Source organism: Equus caballus, chromosome 16 (genome assembly GCF_041296265.1).
Source record: "Equus caballus isolate H_3958 breed thoroughbred chromosome 16, TB-T2T, whole genome shotgun sequence".
NCBI classification, from domain to species: Eukaryota; Metazoa; Chordata; class Mammalia; order Perissodactyla; family Equidae; genus Equus; species Equus caballus.
Window position 1 is genome coordinate 77,748,753 of NC_091699.1, and position 24,460 is coordinate 77,773,212.

Consider the following 24,460-nt stretch of genomic DNA (forward strand, 5'->3'; position numbering starts at 1 on the left):
TGAGGGAGAAAGCCTTCTTTTTCTTATATGTGTTTCTGCGTGGGAGCATCAGGGGGGAGTGGAAAGATCAAGGGACTTGGTAGTAGGGAGTCCTGGGTCCAACTTCTCTGAGCCTCAGGTGCCTTGTATGCAAATAGGGTAATTTCTGAGTTGTGAGTGTTAAATGAGGTAATGCACACCTAAGGCCAAGCATATCATCGATTTCTAATGAAAGTGTGTTCTTTTCTAGTCTCAACTTGACCTCTTTAGTAGCAAAAGCTTTAAGTTCAAGTACTAAATTGCTCTTTTAATGGGATTCTCATTTTTCCTCATAATGTTCTCTTCCCTAGACAATAAGTGATTTTAAAAAGTGACACATTTTTTTTTTTTGTGACTTAAGGGCTTGACGGGACCACCTGGACGACCTGGAGAGCATGGACAGCCTGGGTTAAGGGGCGATCCTGTGAGTGGTGGTTGGGGGGATTTCTGCTGCTTTGATCCAGGGACTTGTGAACTATTTGCTTATGGCACAAAGGTGGAGAGAAATTAATTACTCATTAATGAGGCATCTGCTCAGCCTATCTTAGTATTGCAACAAATGAGAGATTTGAAAGGAAACCCATCCTATAGAAAATTTGGGTTCTTAAAAGAGTTTGGAATTTTAATTGCGTTGAGTATTTGGGAATTATTGAGCAGGCCCAGACAATTAAAAGGGTCCACTTTGGTTTGCCTTTCTTTTTTAAAAAATCATACTTCCTGTCATTTCTTTTCCTTTCTTTCCTGTCCATTTGAGGTAAGCAATCTTTTATTTTCTCAGGGGGATCCTGGAATTGATAATTACATCCAAGGTCCTAAGGGAGAAAAAGGAAGGCATGGACATCAGGTAAGATGGTCCCTGTTTGCTTGGCAATACTGAAGTGCTTAGGAACAGATGCTAGCTGTGCAAGAGATGTGGGTATTCTGGTTGGATCAGTATAGAAAACCAGAGAGCAAACCTGTGGGATTCCATTGTCCACGGAGACAGGAGCTCTGAATGTTAATCCCCACTTATATCCTTGTCCTTGCATCCTTGTCTCCTAGGGATTTCCTTTTTCTTTTTTTTTTTTTTGTACAAATCTTTTGTCCCACAACACCAGTAATACAGGTTACTTTACCTCTTTTGTCCTTGGTTTCTTCATCTCCAAAATGAAACCATCAGACTCAGTGATGCCTAAGATCTTTCCAGTGTTAAAATTCCCCAATTTTATAATAATGTCTTGATTTAAAAGATACTCAGGGTCATTACCCTGTTGGCTTCCTTTCTATCACTGACAATGTTGATTGATATGAATTGGGTACTAGCCATTTTTAAAGATAAGATCCTTGTCTAGTTCTGAAGACTAGGAGCATCGTGACAGAAGACATCTTAGAAAGAAAGACTTGTTAACTTGACAGATGCTGATTTGTTGGAAGTCACTTTCAGATTTTTACGTCCTAGATATTAAAATGCATGACTCTGAAAAATGATTAAAATAATACAAGTACCTCAGTCCTCATATTTCATCATTGCCAATTTCCAGAAATGAGGTCTGCATAGCAAAATGTTTACAACTGTAGAGGAACCTTTATTTACTTTGAGCTCCAATTTTGTGTCCTTTGACAAAACCTTAGGACATCTGTTCTCCTCCCTGGATTGTGGCAAGTTAGCATCCATTTCATATATGTACAAGTCCTGAATAAAATCCAGTTTGTAACAAGATCATTACTATGTAGCTGTGTGAGAAAACTGTCATGACTTGCTGCAAGAATTTCTCATTTTGTGGCTAATTACAGTTGGTTTGGACAAAGTTGATTGAGAGAGTTCTTTCCGGTGAGTTGAGATCAGAGAACCCTGTGAATAGCCACTCAATCAGCTCTGGGATTGAGCTAATAGAACAGCAGGGCAGCAACCCTTAACCAATCTGGGTTCCAGTTTCCTCCTCTGTAAGGTGGGAAGATTAAAGAAACCATTTCAAAGTTTCTATGAGTTAGTGATTGTCATTGGAAGAACGGTTATAAACTGAGCTTTGGTTTCATGGTTCACTCACAGTTTTACTGCTGGGAAGGAACTCAGGCCTCTAGACAAACTGTCCAGGGCTGTGTCCATCACAGCACCACAACCATGGGGAGAGCCTCACACAGCTTTCAGAGGTCTCTGTTGCTGACTTTAGCTAAGGGTCAACCTTGAACATCAGACCTCTGAATTGTGTGCGCAAACAAAAATTGTAACCCTCTGAGGCAGTGCCATGCCATTTTGTATTTGTGTTCCCCAAGGTTTCTATCCCATGCTGAGCTCAAACAAGGGTGCTAACTAAGTATTCTTTGAATAGACTTGGTTAACAGAAGTCACTCCCATCAGTTATGTTGCAGCTGGTGGATGCTGAAAATTCTAGCCTGCGAAGTGCTATTAGAAGATAGTCCTCTAGGGGACAATCTTTCCTTGGAATTAGTTTAGCATTGAACCAAAGAGCACATTCCGCGCTGCATGTTGGATGGAGAAAGTGCCCTGATGAAGCAGTCTTTCAAACCAAACAGAGAACCTTTATCATATTCCTCGTATTGGGAAGGAGTGGGAAGTCAGTCATGCTTTCACACTTCTGGGGAGAATGAAAACCAGTACGATCTTTCTGGAAGTCCATCAGGCAAGATATATGAGTTAGGACTGCTTTTTTCTTTTTGTTATGTTTTTTAATATACAAATGACAGAAAGCCTGAATGGCAGTGTTTAGCTAATAAACATATTTGATAATCCAGGCATAGGTGATTCTAAGTTTGGTACACGAGCTTGATAATTCCATCAAGATCCACTGATGTCATCAGGGGCTCAGCCCCTCTCCTTCCATGATGCCATCCTCGGTGTGGTCCTTAGGCTTGGCAGCCCAAACATTTTGTCTTCACCTTTATGTAAATTGCCAGAAGGAAAGGGACATTCCTTTCATCAGAGCGTTCCCAGCAATATTTTCTTTATAGCTTATTGGCCAAAACTAGGTCCTGTACTCCCCACCTGCCCTTGCCCCATTTTAAGAGAGCCAGAGAAAGCAAGTCTCTGACAAAGGAAATGGGATTACCATGATTGGCTTAGACCTGTCATCATCATCTCTTGGAACTAGGCATGTTGTTTCCTCAAACAAAACTAATGTTTTCTTAGTATGGAACAGAGGGGAGAGTATATTGTATAGGTACCAACTGTGTCTATCATGGCTTAAGATGTGTATGTCCTTTGATCCAGCCTTTCCAGTTCTAGAAACTTATTTGGAAACTAATCATGGACCCATACAATGATTTAGCTCCAAGGATGGTTAATGTCGTGATTTTTAATCACTACAATGCTTAAATTTCCAATGATAAGGGATTGTTTAGACAAACAATGCTACATCCACATGATAGAATATTATTAACCCATGAAACAGTTTAGAAGACTATCTTAATAAAGAAAACATTCATGATGTAATATTAAGTGAAAAACCAGATTATAAAATACTATATTCAAAAGGAATCCAAATTGGTAGAGTATATCTACATCTATTTATCCTGGAAGGATAAACACTCGGAAATTATGCATTTTTTCCCTTAACCTTTTATTTTCTGAAGTTGTTGAAATATCTGTGATGAACCTGTATTGCTTTTTACCCCAACTTTTCACTTTAGAAAATTTAATATCTACAGAAAAAGTTGTCATTGCAAGAATAGCACAATGAACACCAATTGTTATCATTTAGCCATATTTGCTTTATGTCTTTCTATACATATACATAGATTTTTAAAGGTATATATATATATTTTTTTTCTGAATTATTTGAGCATTAATTGAAGGCATCATGACATTTTGCTTCTAAATATTCAATAGGTATCTTTCAAAACAAGGACATTCTCCTATATAAGCACAAAGCAATCATCATACTCAAGAAATTTAATATTGATACAATATTACCTTCTAATATACAGTCCATATTCAAAATTCTCCACTTGCCCCAGTAATGCCCTTTCTGGCTATTTTGGTGGTTGTCATCATTGTTCCGGGATCCTATCAGGGATCATGCGGTACGTTTAGTCACCTTGCCTCTGTACTATCCTTTAAATACACCTGTCACTCAATTATTTCTTTGTTTACATGACCTTGATATTCCAGACCAATAATTTTGCTAAACATCCCACAATTAAGATTTGTCTATTTCCTCATGACTAGACTCAGGTTAAACATTTTTGGCAGCATATTAAGTAATGCTGTGTCCTTCTCAGTCACGAGGAGGGACACTGTGTCAGTCTGTCTCATTATTGGTGCATTAATTTGATCACTTGATTAAGATGGTGTTCACCTGATTTATCCATCATGAACACACCTTTCCCCTCTTTCTAATGATTAAGTAATCTAGGCAGTGATACTCTGAGACTGTAAATTTCTTGTTTCCCAACAATCTTTTATTCCATGGTTACAGCATCTGCCCAGATCATTCCTTTACTGTGCTGGCTGTAAAAAACTGTTTACTATTGAAACGAGAAAATGATAAACATTTTAAGAAAGAATCCTTATTATATGTAGACCAATTGTGAGAGTGCTTTATCTAAAGGTTTCTCCCTCATACAACCTACTTTATTTTTTTAAAATTCCCATTATAAAAGTAACGTTTACTACAGATATTTGGGAACACAGAAAAGTCAAGTGTATAGAAAACAAAGCATCAGTAGTTCCAGTAAGCAAGAAAACCATCAGTTTACTGAACTTTCCTAACTTGTGGATGACAAAGTTACTGTCCCTGAGAAAGATGAGGATCCCATGGGCTGATTAAGAAATGTTCCAATATAATATGAAAAAAAGAGGAATCACCATTTTGTCTTTCTCTAAATTTGGCATAACTTATTCTTTGAGAGAATTTAGTGTACTTGAAAAGAACAACACTGTAGCACAGTTTTTTTCTACTTTATAAACTTTTGATAAACAGAATTTTTAATTGTTGCATTCTATTTCAGCATGTGTTTCTACCACAATTTCACTAGCACTTCCCTCATATAAGATTGTTTTGGAATTTAATCTATTATAAATAACAGTAGGAAGAACAGCTTTGCACAAAACATCTTTGTTTCTGTATTTCACAGTCTTTCCCAATTTATGTCTTCTTATTGAGTTAGTATGTGACTTCACTGAATAATTATATAAAATGTCCCTACCTTGTTTTTCCCTACAAGATGGTTTCCAATTCTCCTGAAAGATGGACTCATTCTTTCTCTGGACACCACTCATTTTCCTACTTCTGACCTGAAAGAAATGAGAGCATTGGAGAGTTTCCTTATTGTGACTGTGTTTAACCTCTTTCTCCATCACCATGTGTATCTATTGACATTCCAAATGTACAGAGACACACTCTTATACCTTCTGTTTCTGTTGGCCACTCTGTACCCTATACAATGCAGGTAGAAAGGAAAGTGCCGATATTTTTCAAATATTAAGCACGCCTTGTTGGAGAATACATACAACTACTGTTCCAGCATGTTGAACCCTGAGGAGTCATCAAATGAACAACCTTTGGGGAAAGATACCTACAACAGGGATATTTTTAAAAACCAGAGTTAAATCCATTTGCTTCTAGGAGCAAATGGAGCGTTGACCAATAGAACTTTCTTAGATCACGGAAATATTCTGTATCTGTGATATCCAATATGGTAGCCCCAGCCACATGTAGTTATTGAACACTTGAAATGTGCCTAGTATAACTGAGGAACTAAAATTTTAATTTAAAGTAATTTTAATTAATTTAAACTTAATACTGCCTGTGGCTAGTGGCTTCTGTATTGGATAGCCCATGTGTAGAGAACAAATCCAGAAGTGTGTAGACATCTAAACTGATCTTTCCTTTACCTCTTACTTTTCAGGGAAGCTCTAGTTTCAGTGGACCTCAGGGAGAAGCTGGAAATGTTGGCCCCCAGGTAGGTATAACTGCTTGTTGGATATATTTCACCTGCTTTTGTGGAAGAGAGCGGTGGGTGGGGGTAAAAATTGGTTTATTTCCTTCTCTAAGGTCTCTGCTTCCCGTCTATTCTTAGGGGTCAAGAGGAAGACGAGGTCAGCCAGGGTTGAAGGTCAGTGTTTTCTGGAAAGAGCTGCTTTTTGTTCCACATACATGGCTGCCCTAAAGAGCTCTCTCTGAGGTCAAGGGGAGTACTGGCTGGGCTGTCTGAGGGTGCGTGCATATCACTGGGAAGTTTCTCTGGGGGCTTTTTCCATGAAACAAGGAAAGCTCACGTGGTTCTTCTCTGCTCCCTCTCCAGCCTGCTGTAATATTCCATTTAGATCAAAAAGAAGCTAATACCTTAGAGTATGGCTTTTGCCTCTGAAATAATGATTTTTCCATTTAAAGAAGTGGGACCTCCTAAAAGTGCATAAGAGGACCTCATAGTCACTAAATAAAGGAAAAAGATTGAGTTTTTATTATTTCCAAAGGGGAATGATGTGATTTGAGGGTGGGATGGGGGATATCTCTGTGGAGGACTCATATTTTACTGAGCATTTATCTAGTACCAGTCACTGTACTAGGCCTTTATTTATATCACCTTGTGTAAACCTCTCTAAACTCCAGGAGTTATGAGCATCATTGGTTATTTTTTATGGATAAGAGAGGAAATATAGGTTTAGCAAAGTGAAGTTGCTGGTCGGAGGCCACATAGCTAGTAATTGGTGGAGACAGACAAAGATCAGGATGTTCTTGGAAATTTTTGTGCAAAATAAGAGTTAAGTTTATGAGGTAGACTTCTCTCTAACATAGTCTGGTCATGCTCTGCTGGAATTATTTTTTCTAGCATTCTCATGATTTAGGGATTGTGAAAAAGTAAGAGATCAATTTATGTCATCTCTGAGTCTGGGAATGGATGAGTGTGTGTGCGTGTGCGTGTGTGTGTGTGTGTGGTGGGCAATGACCCCCCAGGTACAAAAGAAGCTGAGTCTCCTGTGTCTTCAAACCAAACATGTTGGAAAAGCATGGATATTGAGAAAGCCCAAGTCTCAACAATCCAAACAAATTTTGTTGACACCAAGTAAAATATTATTTCTCATAAAATGTTAGGATTTGAAATAAATTCTTAAATAGATAATTTCTTGTGCCGTTAATTCAATTTTAACAATTGTGAAATAAATGATGTCTTGAACTCTCATTTTAACCTATTGTTTTTAATACCCAAAAAAGCAGAAGGAAATAGACTACAAGTTGACTAGGCTAAGTTTTGGAGAAATTAAGTGACTCTGGGCAGTGGAAGGAATTTCCTACTCCTGAATTCTTTAATTCTTTTGTGGTGCTATGTGTAGTTTATCTAAATGTCCATTAACAGTGGGTCCTCTGCTCAGTTGAGTCTTAGTTATTTTTGGTTCCCTGTGTCGCTCCATTTCCTATGTCTTTCTTTTTTATTTAATTTAAATCAGAGCTCAGCATGTGCACAAATTTAAAGTCAAATTGCACTTGCAAGCTTATGATGAAAAATATTTCCCTGCCCATTCTAACTGCCTGCTCCTGATTCCCAGCTCTTCGGGAGTGCTCACTTTCATCTCTTTGGGCTGTTTCTTCTGGTTTATTGACATTTTTCTAAACAACATGCTTAGTTCGCTGTTTCTTGGTTTTCAGTTCTGGATGTTTTTCTATTGATTTTTTACTATAGAGGATAAAGATTTTTCTTAACCTGTTCATCTCCTTCTCTGTACACTTCCTCCAAACTCATCCTTGCAGTACACTTATTTTCTCCACTTTGGGTTAAATCAATTCTTTGTTCACACACTGACTGGGTAAATATTCTTTACAGCTACAGAACTTCTGTTGGCCTCCAGTCACCTTTTCTCCCATTTGCTTTGTGTTCTAGGTGCCTGTTACTAGTTAATCATCTTTAACAGAACTGATAACCTCCCAATACATTCAAATGTGTGAGCGTTATTTTTCTTGTATTCCTCCTTCCTGGGCCCTCTGTCCTGCTCTAATCCAGACTGATTGCTCTCTGGGCCTCTGCACTCTTGTCTTATTGGGACAGATTTTGGAACAGCAAGCTCTCATTTTGGGAGCAGAGAAAAATGTGTGCAAACTGCTGTTTTTGGTAGGATGCCTCTTCCTTTTTAATACACGGTAATCTTGATGAATCTCCATAGTTCTTTGCTCTTTTTCCTATTCAAGGTCTGATTTTTAAGTAAGAGATAAAATCATAACTATTTGCAGAATCCAGGGTGAACTGAGTTTATCTAATATGTCGATGGTTTGCTAGTTAACCCAGGGTTGGAGAATTGGTCACATAGACTTTATGTTTTTGAGGCTACAACTTGCTAAAGATCCCCAGTACTTTTTGAAGAATAGAGCTTACAGAGGTGCTGAATTCCAAATTACAGCATCCCGTGGACCTTGGGAAAATGTGGCTCATATTGTCTGAAAAATTAGGTATGCTGGCTTTTGCAAGATGCATAATAAAATGGAATTCTAAATAAGATTTTATTTATGGAAAAGATTGTATAATGGCAAACAAATCAAGGCATAAATTATTTTGGCAATAAGAGAAAACTTTAATTTGTTAATTATGATAAAACTAAGAATATCATTAATTTTTTAAATGTCTGTAAACACACCATCCTCCTGCAATTGTTTTCATGTTTGTGTATTTACTTGTATAGATAATAAAGGGTTATCATAATGTATATACTATTTTACATTCTGCTTTTCTATGTTTCCAAATCTTCTAATTATAATTTTAATATACTATATCTTACCCTGTTGAAGAACAATGACTGACTAACCGATTCTTACGTTAAACATTTAGATTTATTTATTCTATTTTGTTAGATGACATGGTCAGTGATGTAAAGAAAAATTGTATTACAGATTTTTTGCTTTGTTCGTACATTCGCTTTGCTGAAAGTGGTTCCTTACTATAAATGTATAGGCACGGAGTTGCCATAAAAGAGTGTGAACTTTGCTATATGGAGCCACATTGTTTTCAGAAGCGTTGCAGTACTATGAATGTCACTAATGTGATGTGCAAATTAGGTAATATTTCACACCCTGTTTCAAAATTTCTAGCTACATGCCTTTTAAAACTTGGTTCATATTTTTAAGTCTAGAAATCAACTCTTGAAGAGCAAAATAATAAAGCAGTAATGCTTAATAGAAGTGCTTCCCAATTATCTGAATAGTTTACAAAACTTAAGAAGCACAAGAAATTGATCCACATGTTGATTAATTCTGAGTTGAAGCTTTTTTTCTCTCTGCAAATCTATGAATAATCAGTAACCTACTCAACATGTGAGCAACAAGAGCAGGAAGGGGCAGAATAATTCACAAAATGGGTCTTATCCTCAATCTTGGAAAATGCATCTTTTCTGTAGAAATGAAAATATTAATTTGAGGGAGAAATTAAATCTGTTATCAGAGAAATCATTTTAACAGCCAACTCTTTGCCTAGAGAGCTAGCTTAATGCTGTAAGAAACTATAGGTTTTTAAAGCCAGTTTTCTGCTATTTCTCTGTGTGTTTTGTGCCTTTGTCCTAGAATATCACACTTGCTACTGTGTTCAACATTCTGAGTTTCCTCACGTGGGGTAAGAGTCCTTAACACCAGTGAGCATTTTACCCATATCCCTTAAAAGGATGGATGGGCTCTTAGGAACCAGTTATTATGTAAGATGGGAGTTTGAGTTATTTAAACAAAGTACTTTTGCTTCCATCACTAGCTGAGGCATTGGAAGATGTGCAAAGACTGGGAAAGACAATAAGCATCTGGTCTTGCAATTTCCCAGCATAAGTAGACTCCCCCCATTTCCTCTCCAGCTCTGTATCCTAAGAGGACTGAGCACAGATAGTCAAATCTTGGTTGTCTTTCTCTTGTGGCTTTCAAGTTTCGTCTTGCAGGGAAGGCTGCCTTCAGTAGGAAAACTAAAGATGCCTGGTGAGCTGACTACATTTTATTTATTTCGACAGGGTGTGCATGGAGAATCCGGTGAACAGGGTTACCCAGGAGAGCTTGGGTATCCAGGCCCACAGGTTGTATCGGTGAACTTGTTTTTAGTGCTAAAGGATATTTGTTTGAAATTTTAACTTAGATTCTTTTATGGAGATTTAACATCTATCAGAATGACCTCGGATACCTCCCCCTCAGGACCTCCCAAAACAAATTGTGTAACCTCTCTTCTGGGAGGATTAAACCCCAATAGCTATTTATTGAGCTCTTACTATGTCCTAAATATGGCCATAAGCACTTGTATTATCTCATTTAACGCTTCAATGGGGCTAAGGCATTATTATTCTCATTTTACAGGGGAGAAATATTGGGGGGATGAAGAAGTTAGGTAAATTGGCCAAGCTCACACAACTAATAAGTGATAAAGATAGGATTCAAACTCAAGGAGTCTAGTTATAAAATCTGTGCTCTTAATTACTGCGCTGAAGCTGTGTATTCAAACAACTCAAATAGTATTTAATTTATTAAAATTGTATTCAATCTGGCAGGAAAATCAGCAAAGTGTTTATTATCTATTATACACAGGGTGCTTTGCTAGTGGGCCTGGGACGTTCAGACCATTAAGGCAAGGGTCTTGCCCTCGAGGAGTTCAGTCCAGTGGGGCATTGTAAACTATTCAGTGACAACCAGAAATTTAAACTTCCAACCAGTGCTTTTGGAATCTTCTAAGCATAACCCAAAGCTGTCATTCTGTAAGCCCTTCTGGAATACTTTCTACATCTTTCTTTTAAAAGTCAAATTGTTTCCGAGTATCCTCAAATGGGGGAACTTTAAAACAACAAATTATAGAGGCTGGCCCCGTGGCTGAGTGGTTGAGTTTGGGCGCTCCACTGCAGTGGCCCAGGGTTTGGATCCTGGGCGCGGACATGGCACTGCTTGGCCACGTTGAGGTGGCGTCCCACATCCCACAACTAGAAGAACCTGCAACTAAGATATACAACTATGTACTGGGTGGAGTTGAGCAGATAAAGCATAAAAAAAAAAAAAAAAGATTGGCCACAGTTGAAAAAAAAAAAAAACCCGAAAACCCCCAACAAATTATACTAACACATTGAATCATTCTCCATAACTTTAAAAATCCTATGAGTGTCAGATGATAATTTGAGAAGGTTTCTGCTGCTGTTCGACTTAACAAAGGTGCTAAAGGAAAAAATGGGTAATCAAAGTGTAATTAGAGATTATATTTATTTTATGATAGAAAATAATATCTGAACATAAAGGGAAACAACTGAGAAATGTATTTTTGCCTTTTCTTGTGATTACTGGCTTGAGTCAAATTTGGACCCCCCACCACTGTGGTGTCCTGATCTTCTCCTTTATAGTCACTTTATTACACAGCTGAGTGCAAAGGGAGCAAGTCGTGCTGTGAGCCATGAGCAAGATAGTCAATAAAACCTCTCCTTAATTCTCACTTCCCGCTGGGGTGTGGGTATGATGGTCTATTTAAGCACACGGTTACAATACCGCATCCAACAGTACAGAAGCCGTGATCAATGCTTCCAATAGGAAAGCATTTCTCAGAAAAGTTGGAGAAAAATTCAAGTGTCAAAAATCAGTAAAGTAAAATAGATTGGGGGAGAAATGAGCAACTCCTCAGCAATGTGCTCAGTGAGATTAGGCCACTTAAATGTGCTTTTGGTTCTTGATAAAATCAGAATGCAATCTCTTATCTTTTGCCTTTGTATGTACAAGGAAAAGGTTGATTTTTCAAAGGAGATCAGCATCTTAGCAGCTCCTCTCATTCACCTTTTAGGATTTAAAATTAGTTGGGTGAATTAAAATATAAAAGCAATGTTCTCAAACATTAGTGTTCATCACATTTAACTGGAGAGATGGTTGAAAGTCTAGATCCTGGGGACTCATCCTGTGCTTTGGACGGAGGGAGTTTGGAGGGAGTGTGTGGGGGTGCTTCAGAGTGAAGATGCTGCTTGATGGAAGTGTGATAAAGGAGATAGTGATGCATCAGTGCACCTTAATTTGCGTTTCCATCCGCCTCCAAGATGATTTTGTGGGTACAGGGAAAATAAATAGCTCTGTAAAAGTTGGTTGAATTTTATTTTCATCTTCGGGCCAGGGACCAAGAGGAAGGCAAGGAGTACCAGGAACTTTTGGACAGAAAGGTTCACAGGGTGCTCAGGTAGGTTTGAAACTCTAACAGCTACAACACAGCTGCTCGTTAACAATGGCCGGTTCGTGCCCCTGAGTGCTCCTGGACAAACGACATAAAGCTACATGGTTTGTTCTGGGATCTGTGGGTATCAGGACTTTCTACAAATAGCTCATTTGACACAATAGACATTGATCACCAGATGTGTGCCCCCTTCTACTTTAAGTGTATTGTGGGAATATAGTGATCACTGAGATTGGATTTGAGCCTCAAGGTTGTGTAACACAGTTCATACTTCCCTATAGTGCAAGAAAAAACAGTTCTGTGAAAGGGGTATAAATGACTAATTTACTCCTCATAAACATACAAGGAAGCATTACTATACCAATTTTACAGATGAGAAAACCAAGGCTCAAAGGGATTAAAAGACTTCTCATCTGGATAGTAAGTGGCCAAACTAGCTTCCAACTTGGGTCTTTCTAGTGTCTATTCAGCTCCCCACCCAGTATCCCAGTGCTTTATAGAAAGATCAGACCAGATTGAGACAGGTGGTTAGGAGTGGTTTCCTGAATAAGGTGGCATTTGAGATGGCCTAAAAACCTGGGCAGCATGATTAATTTAGGGATGAGCGTCCCTATCTGGAGATTGAAAATAGCAGCTCCAGGATGGCCTAAGCCCTCGTTCTGTCCTCGATCTCTCTCTTGGTCGGGAAGAACTGGCCCCATAAGTGATTATATTATTTTCATTCTCATTTGATAATATTTTCTATTTGGAGAGGGTATAAGTTCAGGCGTTTGTCTTCCCAACTGCTTAATCAAGTGATGTTTTTCCCTCTAGTAGCCAGGTAATTCCTCCAGTTCTCGGTACATGGTGATGTGGCCTTTCGCACAGAACACCTTACTCCCCCACCCCAACACCCAGCCCAGAGATTAAAAGTGTATGTTATGCGTTTTGTGTGTAGGAGGATAAAACTGTGAAAAACATTAAAGGTGCTTCACGAGCGTATTACCAGTTCCAGACCATTTCAATAATAACAAGAGAGTCAGATAGTTAACTTTTTGTACCTTGAGGTGATTTTGGTCTTGGTCTTGTTGCAGGGGAATCCTGGGCCTCCAGGGCTTAATGGTTCAAAAGGAAAAGCTGGACCAAGAGGAATGAAGGTAAATGTCAGAGAACACAATTTTCCTTGATTCCAACTCGGTATTCTTACAAGAATCTCTCCTCACGTGATCATTTCCAGCATGAGTTTCTGATGTGGTTGGTGATGTTATTGACTGTCCATTACCTTATAGCTGGATAGATGGATACAGAGAAGGAAAAATTTATAGACAGACATATAGAAAGATGGATAGATAGACGGTCATATATATCAGTAGACCAAACATATCAATAGATAGATAAACTTATGGCCTGATCACAAATATAGATTCACACACCCATACCTAGAAAAAGCCATAATAATATAACATGCTGGAACCAGTGCTGTAAACCTGGTTTTGCTGATTTTCAGTACTAAAATCTTTACTATATCTGTTAGTTATCTATATTTAACAAAATTTAGAGGAAGATATTTACCTTGGACTGTATGGTGATGCTAACAGGACTTGAAAAGATTGACTGTAAAATCTAAGGAAAATGACATAAAATCACATGAACTCACAGGAGAAATTAATTTAATCTTTATCCTTTACTGTAAAAGGGAGAGCTCGGTGATGAAGGGGAAAGAGGCCCACGGGGTCAACAAGGACCAAGAGGGCAACCTGTAAGTCTAATTTCTCTGTTCTGGACTCTTGATTGAATCTCTTGTTTGTTATTTGTTCTTGTTTCACATAAAATTCTAATGTTCTTAATGAATTAAGTTTGGGATCACAAATATGATGTGATCACTAGAGCTGCCGTGAATCTAAATACTCAAAGATTCTCAAACTCCTTGTATAAAGAAAGACTCCAAAGATGTCCTGGGAATTATTTTGCCTTCTCACATGTTGAAGAAGGAAGTGCCAGTCAGCCTCTGCTGCTTGACAAAGAGATTTTGTAAGCAATTGAGTCTTTTAGGAATACAGAGATGTTCAATGAAACGTTTTTTCCTGGGGAACAAATAAGACAGCCAATCAGAGTTGCAGTCTTTTAAGGTGTGAGTTCAATTATCCAGAGCACAGAAATGATCTTTGGAGCCCAAGGATCATAAAATGTTTGCTTCACAGATAACATTTCCAAAGACAGGACTCTACATTTTTACCTTAATCGTGAGAGCGAGTTAGTTATTTTATCGATATTTTCAATTCACCACCTTATTGGAATTAGCTTTATGATGCAGTAATGTTGTCTTTCCTGCAACTCATATTTCTGAGATTTCTTTCATCAGCAACGGGAAGGACCTGAAGTTGTTTTGCACTCAGCACTCACACTGCATTTGAGCAAGGAGAGAAAACAGAAACTTAAATGTGGAAAGGGAAAGAACAGAGTAAGATTACCATCAAATGGAGTATAGGGCAAATAGTGTTTTGTACCTACACTCAATTCAGATGATGAAGTTAACACTGCTTAACTTTAGTAAAGTATCCTGATTTAAAATAACAGAAAGCTTGTTCCTACTGACCTCTCCCTGGGACAGACTAAGCTGGGGAGCAATGCCTTTCTTGATGGTGTCAATCAGGTGTCACATCACATCAGAGGGGACATCTCCAAAATATACAGTTTGGGTTTCTGGGGTTGCAGATGCTGGAGGCTCTGCATGTCCTTCAGCAGAGAGAAGCTGGAGTAACAGCAAATGAACCTCATTCGCATCCTTCTTTTTCCTCAAAATAATTCATTTTTGGTGATCTTCTTTATCTTATTTTTCTTTCTTTTCTAATACTTCGCTCTCTTGTTCTTAGGCCATAGGAATGATCTTTGTGGCTTAAAATTTTTAATTTTTCTTCTCAGTTGACTTACTTGATTTTGGTGCAGTCCTTGTCCTTTCAGCAAAAGGCACCTAACAGGTTCTGAATTCACTCTTTATTACAGGAAGCTCGCTGTACATATAGATGCTAAGATCTCCAGTAGTATCATCAAAATTTTCATAATTATTATCATCATCACCACCACCTCCACTCCACCATCATCACCAATGCCATCACCGTGAGCTTTATCACCACCACTACCACTACCACTCCCCTGCCGAACTCATCACTGCTACTGCCGCCATCAGCAGCAGAATAATGACCACTTATAAGTATGTTCTTGGTGCCTGGCATCATGCTAAGTGCTTTCCATGCACGATCTCACTTAATCCTTCCCCAAAGCTTACTATGTAGATGATATTATTATCCTCACTTAGCAGATGTGGAAACTGAAGCTTAGAGAGGTTGAGTAACTTGCCCAAGGTCACTCACATGAGTGTTGGAAATGGAATAAAAACTCAGGTCTGTCTGGGCTTATATTCTGTGCACTTATTCACTAAACTGCATTTCCTCTATTCTGGTCTTTTCCCCCCAAAATCTGTCTTTCTCCCTAGAGATTTACCAATTCTGGAGCTTCTTCCATTGTTACTTTATACTACATGGAAAGCAAGTTTAGCCCAATGGGAACTTTGTACAGTGATTTGGCTTCCTACAAACATGCTCTTATCTTGCTGAGGTACAGAAGCTTGCTGAAGAGGGGGTTAAAGATTTTTTTAAAAACCCACAAAAAACTTACTTATATCATGGTCTCTCAAAGTTTTCAACCCTTATCCCCTCCTTATCCTGTGAAAGTCGTCTAGTGGTCCTCTGTGAAGGTGGGATACGCCTCCACCCAGCCCCTCCCGCCTTCCCCACCTCCTTGTGCTGCTGATGTATCCAAGAGTTCGGAGAATATTACCAACCACGTGTTAATCTGGATGACTCTACAATTTATCGTGTATCCTTTTCTTAGGGTCTTTTTGGTCCAGATGGATATGGACGTCCAGGAAGAAAAGGAACAAAGGTGAGGGTTACCTTACAGAGTATGCTGAACTAAAGACATGGTTTTTATTTTATTTTACTAAAGTAAGAGTTATTACCCAAGTGGTCTGCCAGGACCGGTTTCTACATGCTGTTTATAACATGTTGTAGCTACCAGAGTTTCCTCCTTAAAATATAAGAGCTAATTTTTATCACTCCTTTATTTAAAAATCAGACTCCTTATTCATCTTCTACCTACACCTGATGTTCCCGTCCCAGCTCTGGGAACATCAGGCCCTTTCCCAACTCCTCGCCTTTGCAAACACTCTTGCCTCTACTTGGGATGTCCTTCTCATCTCCCTCCTTTGGGCAATTTTTACTCATTTTCCAGGATCAACTCAAATATCAACTTCTCCTTGTGCATGCCTTATTGGACTTCCCCAAACAGAATTTGTTGTCCTATACTCTGTGTTCCTAAAGCATCTTGTTCATATTTCTGCAGTAGCCTCTTTCCATCTAGGTTGCATTATCACTTATCCCTGCATATGTGTCTGCCTCCTAGTTTGGGAACTTGACTGCAGGATTACATCTTATTCATTTTTGTATTGCTGGAACAGAGCCTGGCACAGAGTAGGTGCTCAATAAGTATATTTGAATAATGTATTTGAATATCTCCACTCCTATAAGAAGCTGGTATTTTAACTTGTAGTTAATGGGCTCCTGACAGAGGTTTCAAAGCATGGAAGCCATGTGAAGCTTGTTGAACAAATCAAATGTCAATAGTCATGGTTATTCGGGGTGCTTTAGTCTGGGAGTTACTTTTATTGCCTCACAAAATAAGAAGTCACTGGAATGTTTAGTGATACTTAACAGGACTCTGGGCTGGCTTCTCTGCAATTCTCGTTTCCCTTGTGGCTGCAAGATGGCACCACTTTATCAAACAGGAAAATGCCCAAAACACAGTCAGCTCTTGGTGAATATCTGTAGAATGATGGAATAATGGGGGTCCTTAGTGATCATCTAGTTCAGCCTAGTTGATTTACAGATAAGAAAATTGAGACTCAGAGAAGTGAAGTAACTTGGCTACCATTACATGGCTAGTTAGAAACAGAGCTGAGTGTGGAAGGTAGCCATTGGAGCCCCATCCTGGCAAATGAAGTCTTTTTTCTCCAGGGAGAGTTTGCATAACAGGGGAATCCTGGGTAGAATTCAAATATGCGTGTTTTGAGCCACATACCATCTCTGAGCTAAGCACAAGGGCAGTCTGTGCTTATTGTGATACAGTTAACACTCTGAAACACAGAGGTTCAATCCACATTTGCATGAATTTTTCCTGGCAAAACATAACGATCTCCCTTTAAAGGGCCCTTACTGCCGCTTGGCCTGCCGACTATGCTTTCCTCTTCTGTTCACTTTCTTCCTCTCCGAATCGACTATTTCATATCCTTTCCTCTCCCCTCAACCTCCAAGATCTGCTTTCTCTCCTACATTTTCAGTGGAGGATTGTGCTTCCTATTTCATTAATTAAATAGAAGCAATGAGAGGAGAACACCTCATACATCCACCACCACATAGGCCAACTTACTTGCCTCTCTACTTGTGGACCCTGCCTTCCCCTCTACTGATGGGGATGACAGTCCATGCCCTTATCTGAAACTAATCTCTCCTCTCATGGCCTGGATTCCATTCCCTTTTTGCTTCCTTAAGGCCCTGGCTCCTGCAGGTGGCACCTTTCTTTCCTGGATCATCAAATTGTCTTCCCTTCTCCATAGACCATTACCAGCAGTATACAAAGATGTTCCCACAAAGAGGTTGGAAAATCTCCCATCTAAAAAACCCCAATAAACAAAAAACCAAACCCTCACTTAACTCCGAGCTCACATTGCCCCATTCCTCTCTGGCGAAACTCTTTGAAGGAGTAGGTCTATACCAGTGGTTCTCATCCAGGGGTGATTTCACCCTCCAGGGGACATTTGGCAATGTCTGGAGATGTTTGGTTGTCACAGCTCGGGGAGAGGATGATACTGATATGAAGTGGGTAGAGACCAGAGATGCTGCTTTTCACCCCATGACACGGAGGACAGCCCCTCACGACGAAGAGCCATCAGGTCCAAAATGTTAGTAGTGCCAAGCTTGGGAAACTCCGCTTTCTTTCCTCTGGTTCTAGCTGATGACGCTTGAGTCTTCACCCCTCGGCCCTCCCCACTCAACTCCATCTGCTTTATTGTGGTAAAACCCATGGTGCTAAATCCAATAGTCAGATCTCTGCCCTCATCGTACCCCAGCTCTCAGCAGCATTTGACAAAGGTCATCATGGGCTTGTTCTTGAAACCTTTCCTCTCTTGTCTCAGCACACCCCACTTTCCTGGTTTTCGCTGGCTGTTCTTCCTCAGTCTCCTTTGCTAGATCTTCTGAATGTTCTTGATCTCTAAATATTGGAAGACTCAGGGCTCTATCCTCATATTTCTTTCCCTCTTTACTCACTCCTCAAATGACCTTATCCAGTCCTGTGGCATCAAGTACCACTTCTCCTGTGATCTCCAGCTTGGGCCAATCTCTTAAACTCCAAATGTCTCCACTTGGTTATCTAACAGGCATCTTAAAATTGAGATGTCCCAAAACACCTTTTTTCTTCTTCTTTTGTTGTTAACCTTTTATTATGGAACAATTCAAACATATATACAAGTGGCAAGACTAATATAATGATATCGCTCCCCCCCACCATGGACCCATTACCTAACTCAGACAATGAAAAATCCTTGGCTGATTTTGTTTTGTTTTATTTATACTCCTACCCGCTTATCCCCCGCACCCCAATTATTTTGAAGCAAACCTCAGATATCATATATTTCATGCATAAAGTTTTCAGGTTGCTTCTCTAAAAGATTCTTTTAAAGTAGAACCACAATACCATTATCACACCTAAGAATTTACAATAAGCCTTTGATATCATCAAACATCCAGTCAGTCAAAACTGATTCCCCTGACAACTTGCCCCCCCTCCAGCCTTCCCTTTCGCAGGGAGTGAAGACTCCATCCTGCCAGTTGCTCAAGATGGATACTTGCACCATCTTTAATAAGTCCCTTTTTCTCACCTCCTACATTTAATCCATCAACAAATAATGGTGAGTTGAGTCTATCTTCAAAATTCATCCAGCATTTCATTACTTCTCACCACCACCACTGCCACCCCCTGGGCCAAGCCAATATGATTTTCCACGTGGATTACTGCAGCAGCCACCTGACTGGTCACCCTGCTTCCACCCTTGCCTCATCTAGTTAGTTGTCTATGCAGCAGCCAGAGCCGTCTTTTAAGTGCATAGTCAGATCATGTCACTCCTGTACTCAAAGCCCAGCTGTGGCTTCTGATGTCATTCAGAATTAACCCCACTGTTAACATGACCTACAAGACTCTACACAATCTGGCCCCTCTGTCAACTCTCTGAGCATCTCTTGCTGCTCCCCCCACATTCTCCTTCAGTGTTCCTCAAACACAGCACACAGTCATACTCTTGCCTCTGCCTGAAATGCTCTTCTCCCAGATATCTGCTTGGCTTGCTTCCTCAATTTGCCAAAATGCCACCTTTACCAAAAGGCTTTGCCTGACCACACTACATAAAATAGTTACACCCCCGACTCCTACCCATATCATTCTTTATCTCTTAATCCTCTTTCCAAAATAGCGTTCATCTCTCCCTGACATATTATATATCTCTTCCTCACTAGTGGGTAAGTTCCATGATAGCAGGGTCTTTGTTCTATTCACTGCTGAATTCCCAGTGTCTAGAGAAGTGCCTAGCACATACTAGTGCTAAATGAATATTCGTTGAATGAATAATTGCTTTGTAGTAAGCCTTTGACCTAACAATGAGCACCTGCTTCCCAAGAGTCAATCTGGTCCCCCTTCCCTTGGCTCAGATCTCTGGTTATTTAAACCAACAGATAAAATGCGTAAGCTGAAAGTTTCACTACACAATATCTCAAGGACAGGGAAGAATTTGTAAAAATCATTTGCAAGTTGTTTCACATTGAATTATAGAAATAAAATATAGCCACTTGGGAGTAGCTCAAGACAACTGTTCCTGTAGCTGTTTTTCTGGCACTTGGTTTGAGTCTATTTCCTCAAAATTATAGTTTCCTTTTTCTCTCCAAGGAATATCAAAGAAAGACTTATCACATGACGTTAAACAAGCTCTTTTCTCATTTCTGACACTAGGGTGAACCCGGATTTCCTGGCTATCCTGGTGTACAAGTAAGAAGATATCTTTCTCGGCCTGGCAACTGGTATGCAGCATGTGTCATTTGTTTGTACTTATTTTTATTTACACTCAAGGTTCTGCTTTTGGTTCTGTTAAGGGAGAAGACGGTGACCCGGGCCACCGAGGAGAGAAGGGGGCAAAGGGAATCAGAGGGAAGAGGGTAAGAACCAAAGCAATTTCCCAAGATCCACAGAGGCCCACATCATGGGACTCTACTCACAGGAACATATTTCCATTGGCTTAGTGACTTCTTAGCAGGAAGCCCACATCCTCCTCAGTCAGTGCATTTCCACACCTTCCTTGGGCTACCTCACTCCCCACTTAATCCCACTCACATTTATCTTCTGAATGCAAATGCAGCTCACCAAACCATAACAACAGGCAATCCAAGTTGGAGTTTTGGTTATGCAATATCAACCTTTTAAAAAGCAAGTTTGGGGGCAACCCTGTCTTTGGTAAGTCTAGATATCATTTGGCTAATTTAGCCAATTATCTGCAGTTAATTTAGCTGTAGAGCAAATGTTGCTGTTTCTTTAAGATTCTTCCAAGCCTTAGCTTTCTCTTAGCTGTTTTGGGACTAGACTGACAAGAATGTGGCTACCATCTTGGTGGACTTTGAGCCATGTTTTCACTGTGCTTTATAGAGTCTGTCACTAAAAATCCATTTCTAAGGTTCTGAAGATTCGATCTTGAAGAGTTGCAATCACTGGCAGCTCTTTTTGGAAGGAGTAACCCTGTGGATATCTAAAACCTTGGTAGTGTTTAGCTGATAGACATTAGAGAGCAAGGCCTTCTGGGAAAAGCACACAGACTAGTGTTCAGTGCAGAAACGAGGCAAGGAAAGAGAATGTATATTTACTAGGCTCTCAATAATTGATATTTTCATATATTGGCAAGGACATAAGGAAAAATTTGATCTATGCCTAACTTGGCTTGCTGCTGGCTAATATTGCCCTGCTCAGCTAAACTTATCTGTCTGGTTTCAAACAAAAAAGCTAAAGCATCGATTACGTACAGATAATGCTGTGTCGCTTCATATACCTGTAAAATGAGCAATGAGCCCGTCGTCAGTGTAAACCTTTTCTGAGACACTGAAGACCAGAAAGTGGTGGAGGAATTTTCTTGTCTCCTGATGCCAGGCCCTCAATGCAGATTTCCTGCATTCTTTTAATTATATGACCTGAAGGTTCAACTGTGTATTGAGTCATCTTTTAAGGCTCAGTTTGGAAGTGAGTGTTTGTGTGTGTTTGCATCTGTTGGCTGGGTTTAGGTAGATGAGGGGAATTTAGATAAAGAGATCACTCATTCTAGTCTCCATGTCTCATGCCACTGATCATGGTTTATAAACTAACTGGTCCATAGCAGACTCCTTGGACCTCAGATGTGATGACAAGTTGGTATCACAAAGTGGGTCTCATGGTTTTAATCAAGTTGTATTGAAGAGGGGACGCTTATTCCTTTGGTTTGGTCATTTTTAGGGCAATGCCGGCTTTCCTGGATTTGTCGGAATTCCAGGTGACCGAGGCCCACCAGGACCAAGGGTAACATGGACTATTCTCCTTTCTTTGATTTTCAACCTTTGTGTAAAAATGAATAAGGATTTGATAAGAGGCATCTCTAAGAAGAAATAAGCATTTGGGACACATAAGAAGAGCTATATAGGAAACGGGCCAAATTTGCTTTAGAGGACATCAGCTTCAAGTCCTTATACAGTATATATATTTAATATATGTATTTTACTTGAATGTGGGGAAAATATTAGAGTGACTGGAGATTTACAAATCTGTCTAAATACATAAAACATGTATAAAACTCACTGGAGAGTGAGTTTTTCAATATAAACAAGATAAAAACAACATTTATGCAAAAATCAGAAGGAAATCCTAATAAAAGATGACATTTATATAATATGAACTGATGTAGCAAGCCCACATATATTTTTAAAAATTCCCTGGAAAGTCATTTGGTATGAAAGGAAAAGACTGAGCTTATTGTTGTTTTGCCCCATGGCTCATCCTCAGAGGCTAGGCTATCAGTCTATCGTTCTAGGGCAGACTTGTTCAGTACTAGGGCAGAGATAGGGGTGGTGCCTGAGCAGAAGGGATGGAGGACAGACTGGGATCCACTTTAGAACTGCCTATGAATGGTCCTGGGATCCTGAATGGCCTTTTTCTGAATTTGATCCTAAATTGTAGCTTAGTCTCAAGTGATGTTGTTTTCCAGAAGTCTGTATATACCATCTACCTGGGCATCCTGGACTCTGAAGTCTGGGATATACCTCCTAGGCACTCTGACCTCCTTCCTTATGGGGTCACATAGAACTCCAGGGCCAGGAGTGAAGGGCAAAAGGTGGTCTATGTACTATGGTGAACTTTTTGAGAATTTCTTGCCAACTCGGGAGAATAATGTGTGAGACCTCAGAATCTTGCGTTTTAAACGTGCTTCTGTTCTTTCCAGGGCATCAAGGGCCCCAAAGGTTTGGTAGATATGACGGTAGGTGAATATTTTAGTTCTAAACATCACTCTTTCCAGAACATACAGCTTTCCGTTTTCACAAAATAGAAATCAGTAAAGATTCTTTACTTTCTCCTCTTACAAATTCTCTTAGTACTTGAAGTTTATAGGTTTTACTCTGGAATATTATAACCATATCAAATAAAAAGAGTAAAATAATAGTTTCAATCCTGGAGGGAATCTGGATGTTTTTGAGTAACATTAGTTGACAAAAACGGAGACTTTGAGGCTACTAGCCTGTACAACATGCCTTTTTGTAAAGTTCAAAAATTGCTTATAAAGTATTTATAAGCCAACACATGGTATAGTACAGCACTTTGTGTCTCATCACACACCTGGAAACAATTTCAAAAGTCATGATGACTTTCCATCTCACAAGTACAAAAATATTATGGTGGGGGACTAGGGGCAACTGAGGAGCAGGAAGTAATGGGGTTGAGGGAAGAAAAGAACAGGAGGAAGGGATCAAAGCAATGAAGCAGAATTCTAGGGGAGGCGTCTGGGGTATCTGTCTTGGCATTCTAAAACAGTGTTTGAGCAATGGCTAATGTAGAGATTCAAGAATTGGAGGCATTTCTCTGCCCTCTGTGCTGAATTTCCTGGATTTAAACTTCTTCAAAATCAGATTTGATTCCATCCTTTTGTGATGCAAATTTAAAAAGAGTTCCTCTTACCTACCTTTTTCTTTTTAAAGATTTTGTTTTTTCCTTTTTCTCCCCAAAGCCCCCTGGTACATAGTTGTATATTCTTCATTGTGGGTCCTTCCAGTTGTGGCATGTGGGATGCTGCCTCAGCGTGGTTTGATGAGCTGTGCCATGTCCGCGCCCAGGATTCGAACCAACGAAACACTGGGCCGCCTGCAGTGGAGCGCATGAACTTAACCACTCAGCCACGGGGCCAGCCCCTTATCTATCTACCTTTAATAATATGGGCACTATATTGTATACAAGATGCTTTAAATGTTTTAAAATATCCACTGGATCCAGAAATAGAACTGCTGGAAACTTTCATCTGCTTTAACAATTTCAAGGTTTTCTGTTGTAGATTAAAAAACTTGAGATAGGCACTGATAACATCCATATGACATTTCTAAGTCATGAGGGTGAGGAGAAATATGCTTCAAATTAAATACTTTTTCCTTTTTCCTTTCTCCATCTTTCTAACAGCCGTGTGAAATCATCAATTTCATGCAAGAAAATTGCCGTAAGTTGTTTGGGAAAGGCTCAAAAGGAGCCAGTGATGTGAAGTGGGGATGGATCATGGACTGAGGACATAAGTCACTCGTGGATTTGGTTGAGGTTTGAGAGGTGCCATTGTCCATCACGAAATGCTCTTATAAATTAATATATTCAGCTCAGTCACCCCTTGGGTAAATAATCTTCCCCAATGTGGTCTCAGAAATGAAGTGATCAAAAGGCGTGTCATCTCAATGGTGAAGAAAAATTCCATCGTACAATACAGTGCCTCATGAAATGCCAATGATGATTGCGCATCTGCATATCTGCATTTTGGTGCTTCTTATCACGAAACAGGAAAAGAGAAGCTTTGTTCTTTTCATCTCATCCATTCAAACAAGAGGAATCAACAGTGAGCCTTCAATAAGAAATGTGTCCTATTTTATTTACATTCATGTTTTAGAAATGGAAATATGAATCATCAAATCTTAGGTAATATTTTCTCACATTCCCAGATTAGAACTTATTTGCA

At 39.5% G+C, this 24,460-nt stretch overlaps 1 protein-coding gene and 1 long non-coding RNA gene across 2 annotated transcripts in view; one reads left to right on the forward strand and one right to left on the reverse strand.

Moving 5' to 3' along the window:
- The window catches only part of LOC100064145 (collagen alpha-4(VI) chain), a 103,676-nt gene that overhangs the window by 58,124 nt on the left and 21,092 nt on the right, over nucleotides 1-24,460 (forward strand). The window contains exons 18-31 of the mRNA XM_070239069.1: nucleotides 380-442; nucleotides 797-862; nucleotides 5,866-5,919; nucleotides 6,037-6,072; nucleotides 9,932-9,994; nucleotides 12,046-12,108; nucleotides 13,176-13,238; nucleotides 13,778-13,840; nucleotides 15,973-16,023; nucleotides 20,197-20,232; nucleotides 20,337-20,399; nucleotides 21,718-21,780; nucleotides 22,697-22,732; nucleotides 23,920-23,956. Coding sequence (XP_070095170.1) covers nucleotides 380-442; nucleotides 797-862; nucleotides 5,866-5,919; nucleotides 6,037-6,072; nucleotides 9,932-9,994; nucleotides 12,046-12,108; nucleotides 13,176-13,238; nucleotides 13,778-13,840; nucleotides 15,973-16,023; nucleotides 20,197-20,232; nucleotides 20,337-20,399; nucleotides 21,718-21,780; nucleotides 22,697-22,732; nucleotides 23,920-23,956 — 757 coding nt within the window. The remainder of the gene's footprint in view (nucleotides 1-379; nucleotides 443-796; nucleotides 863-5,865; nucleotides 5,920-6,036; nucleotides 6,073-9,931; nucleotides 9,995-12,045; nucleotides 12,109-13,175; nucleotides 13,239-13,777; nucleotides 13,841-15,972; nucleotides 16,024-20,196; nucleotides 20,233-20,336; nucleotides 20,400-21,717; nucleotides 21,781-22,696; nucleotides 22,733-23,919; nucleotides 23,957-24,460) is intronic.
- Nucleotides 2,664-19,227, reverse strand: LOC138918256 (uncharacterized). Its single transcript, XR_011427360.1, has 6 exons — nucleotides 19,076-19,227; nucleotides 14,318-14,485; nucleotides 13,654-13,695; nucleotides 13,143-13,218; nucleotides 5,164-5,251; nucleotides 2,664-2,895 (listed from the first exon to the last, which is right to left on the reverse strand). It is a non-coding gene; the product is annotated as an uncharacterized lncRNA (long non-coding RNA).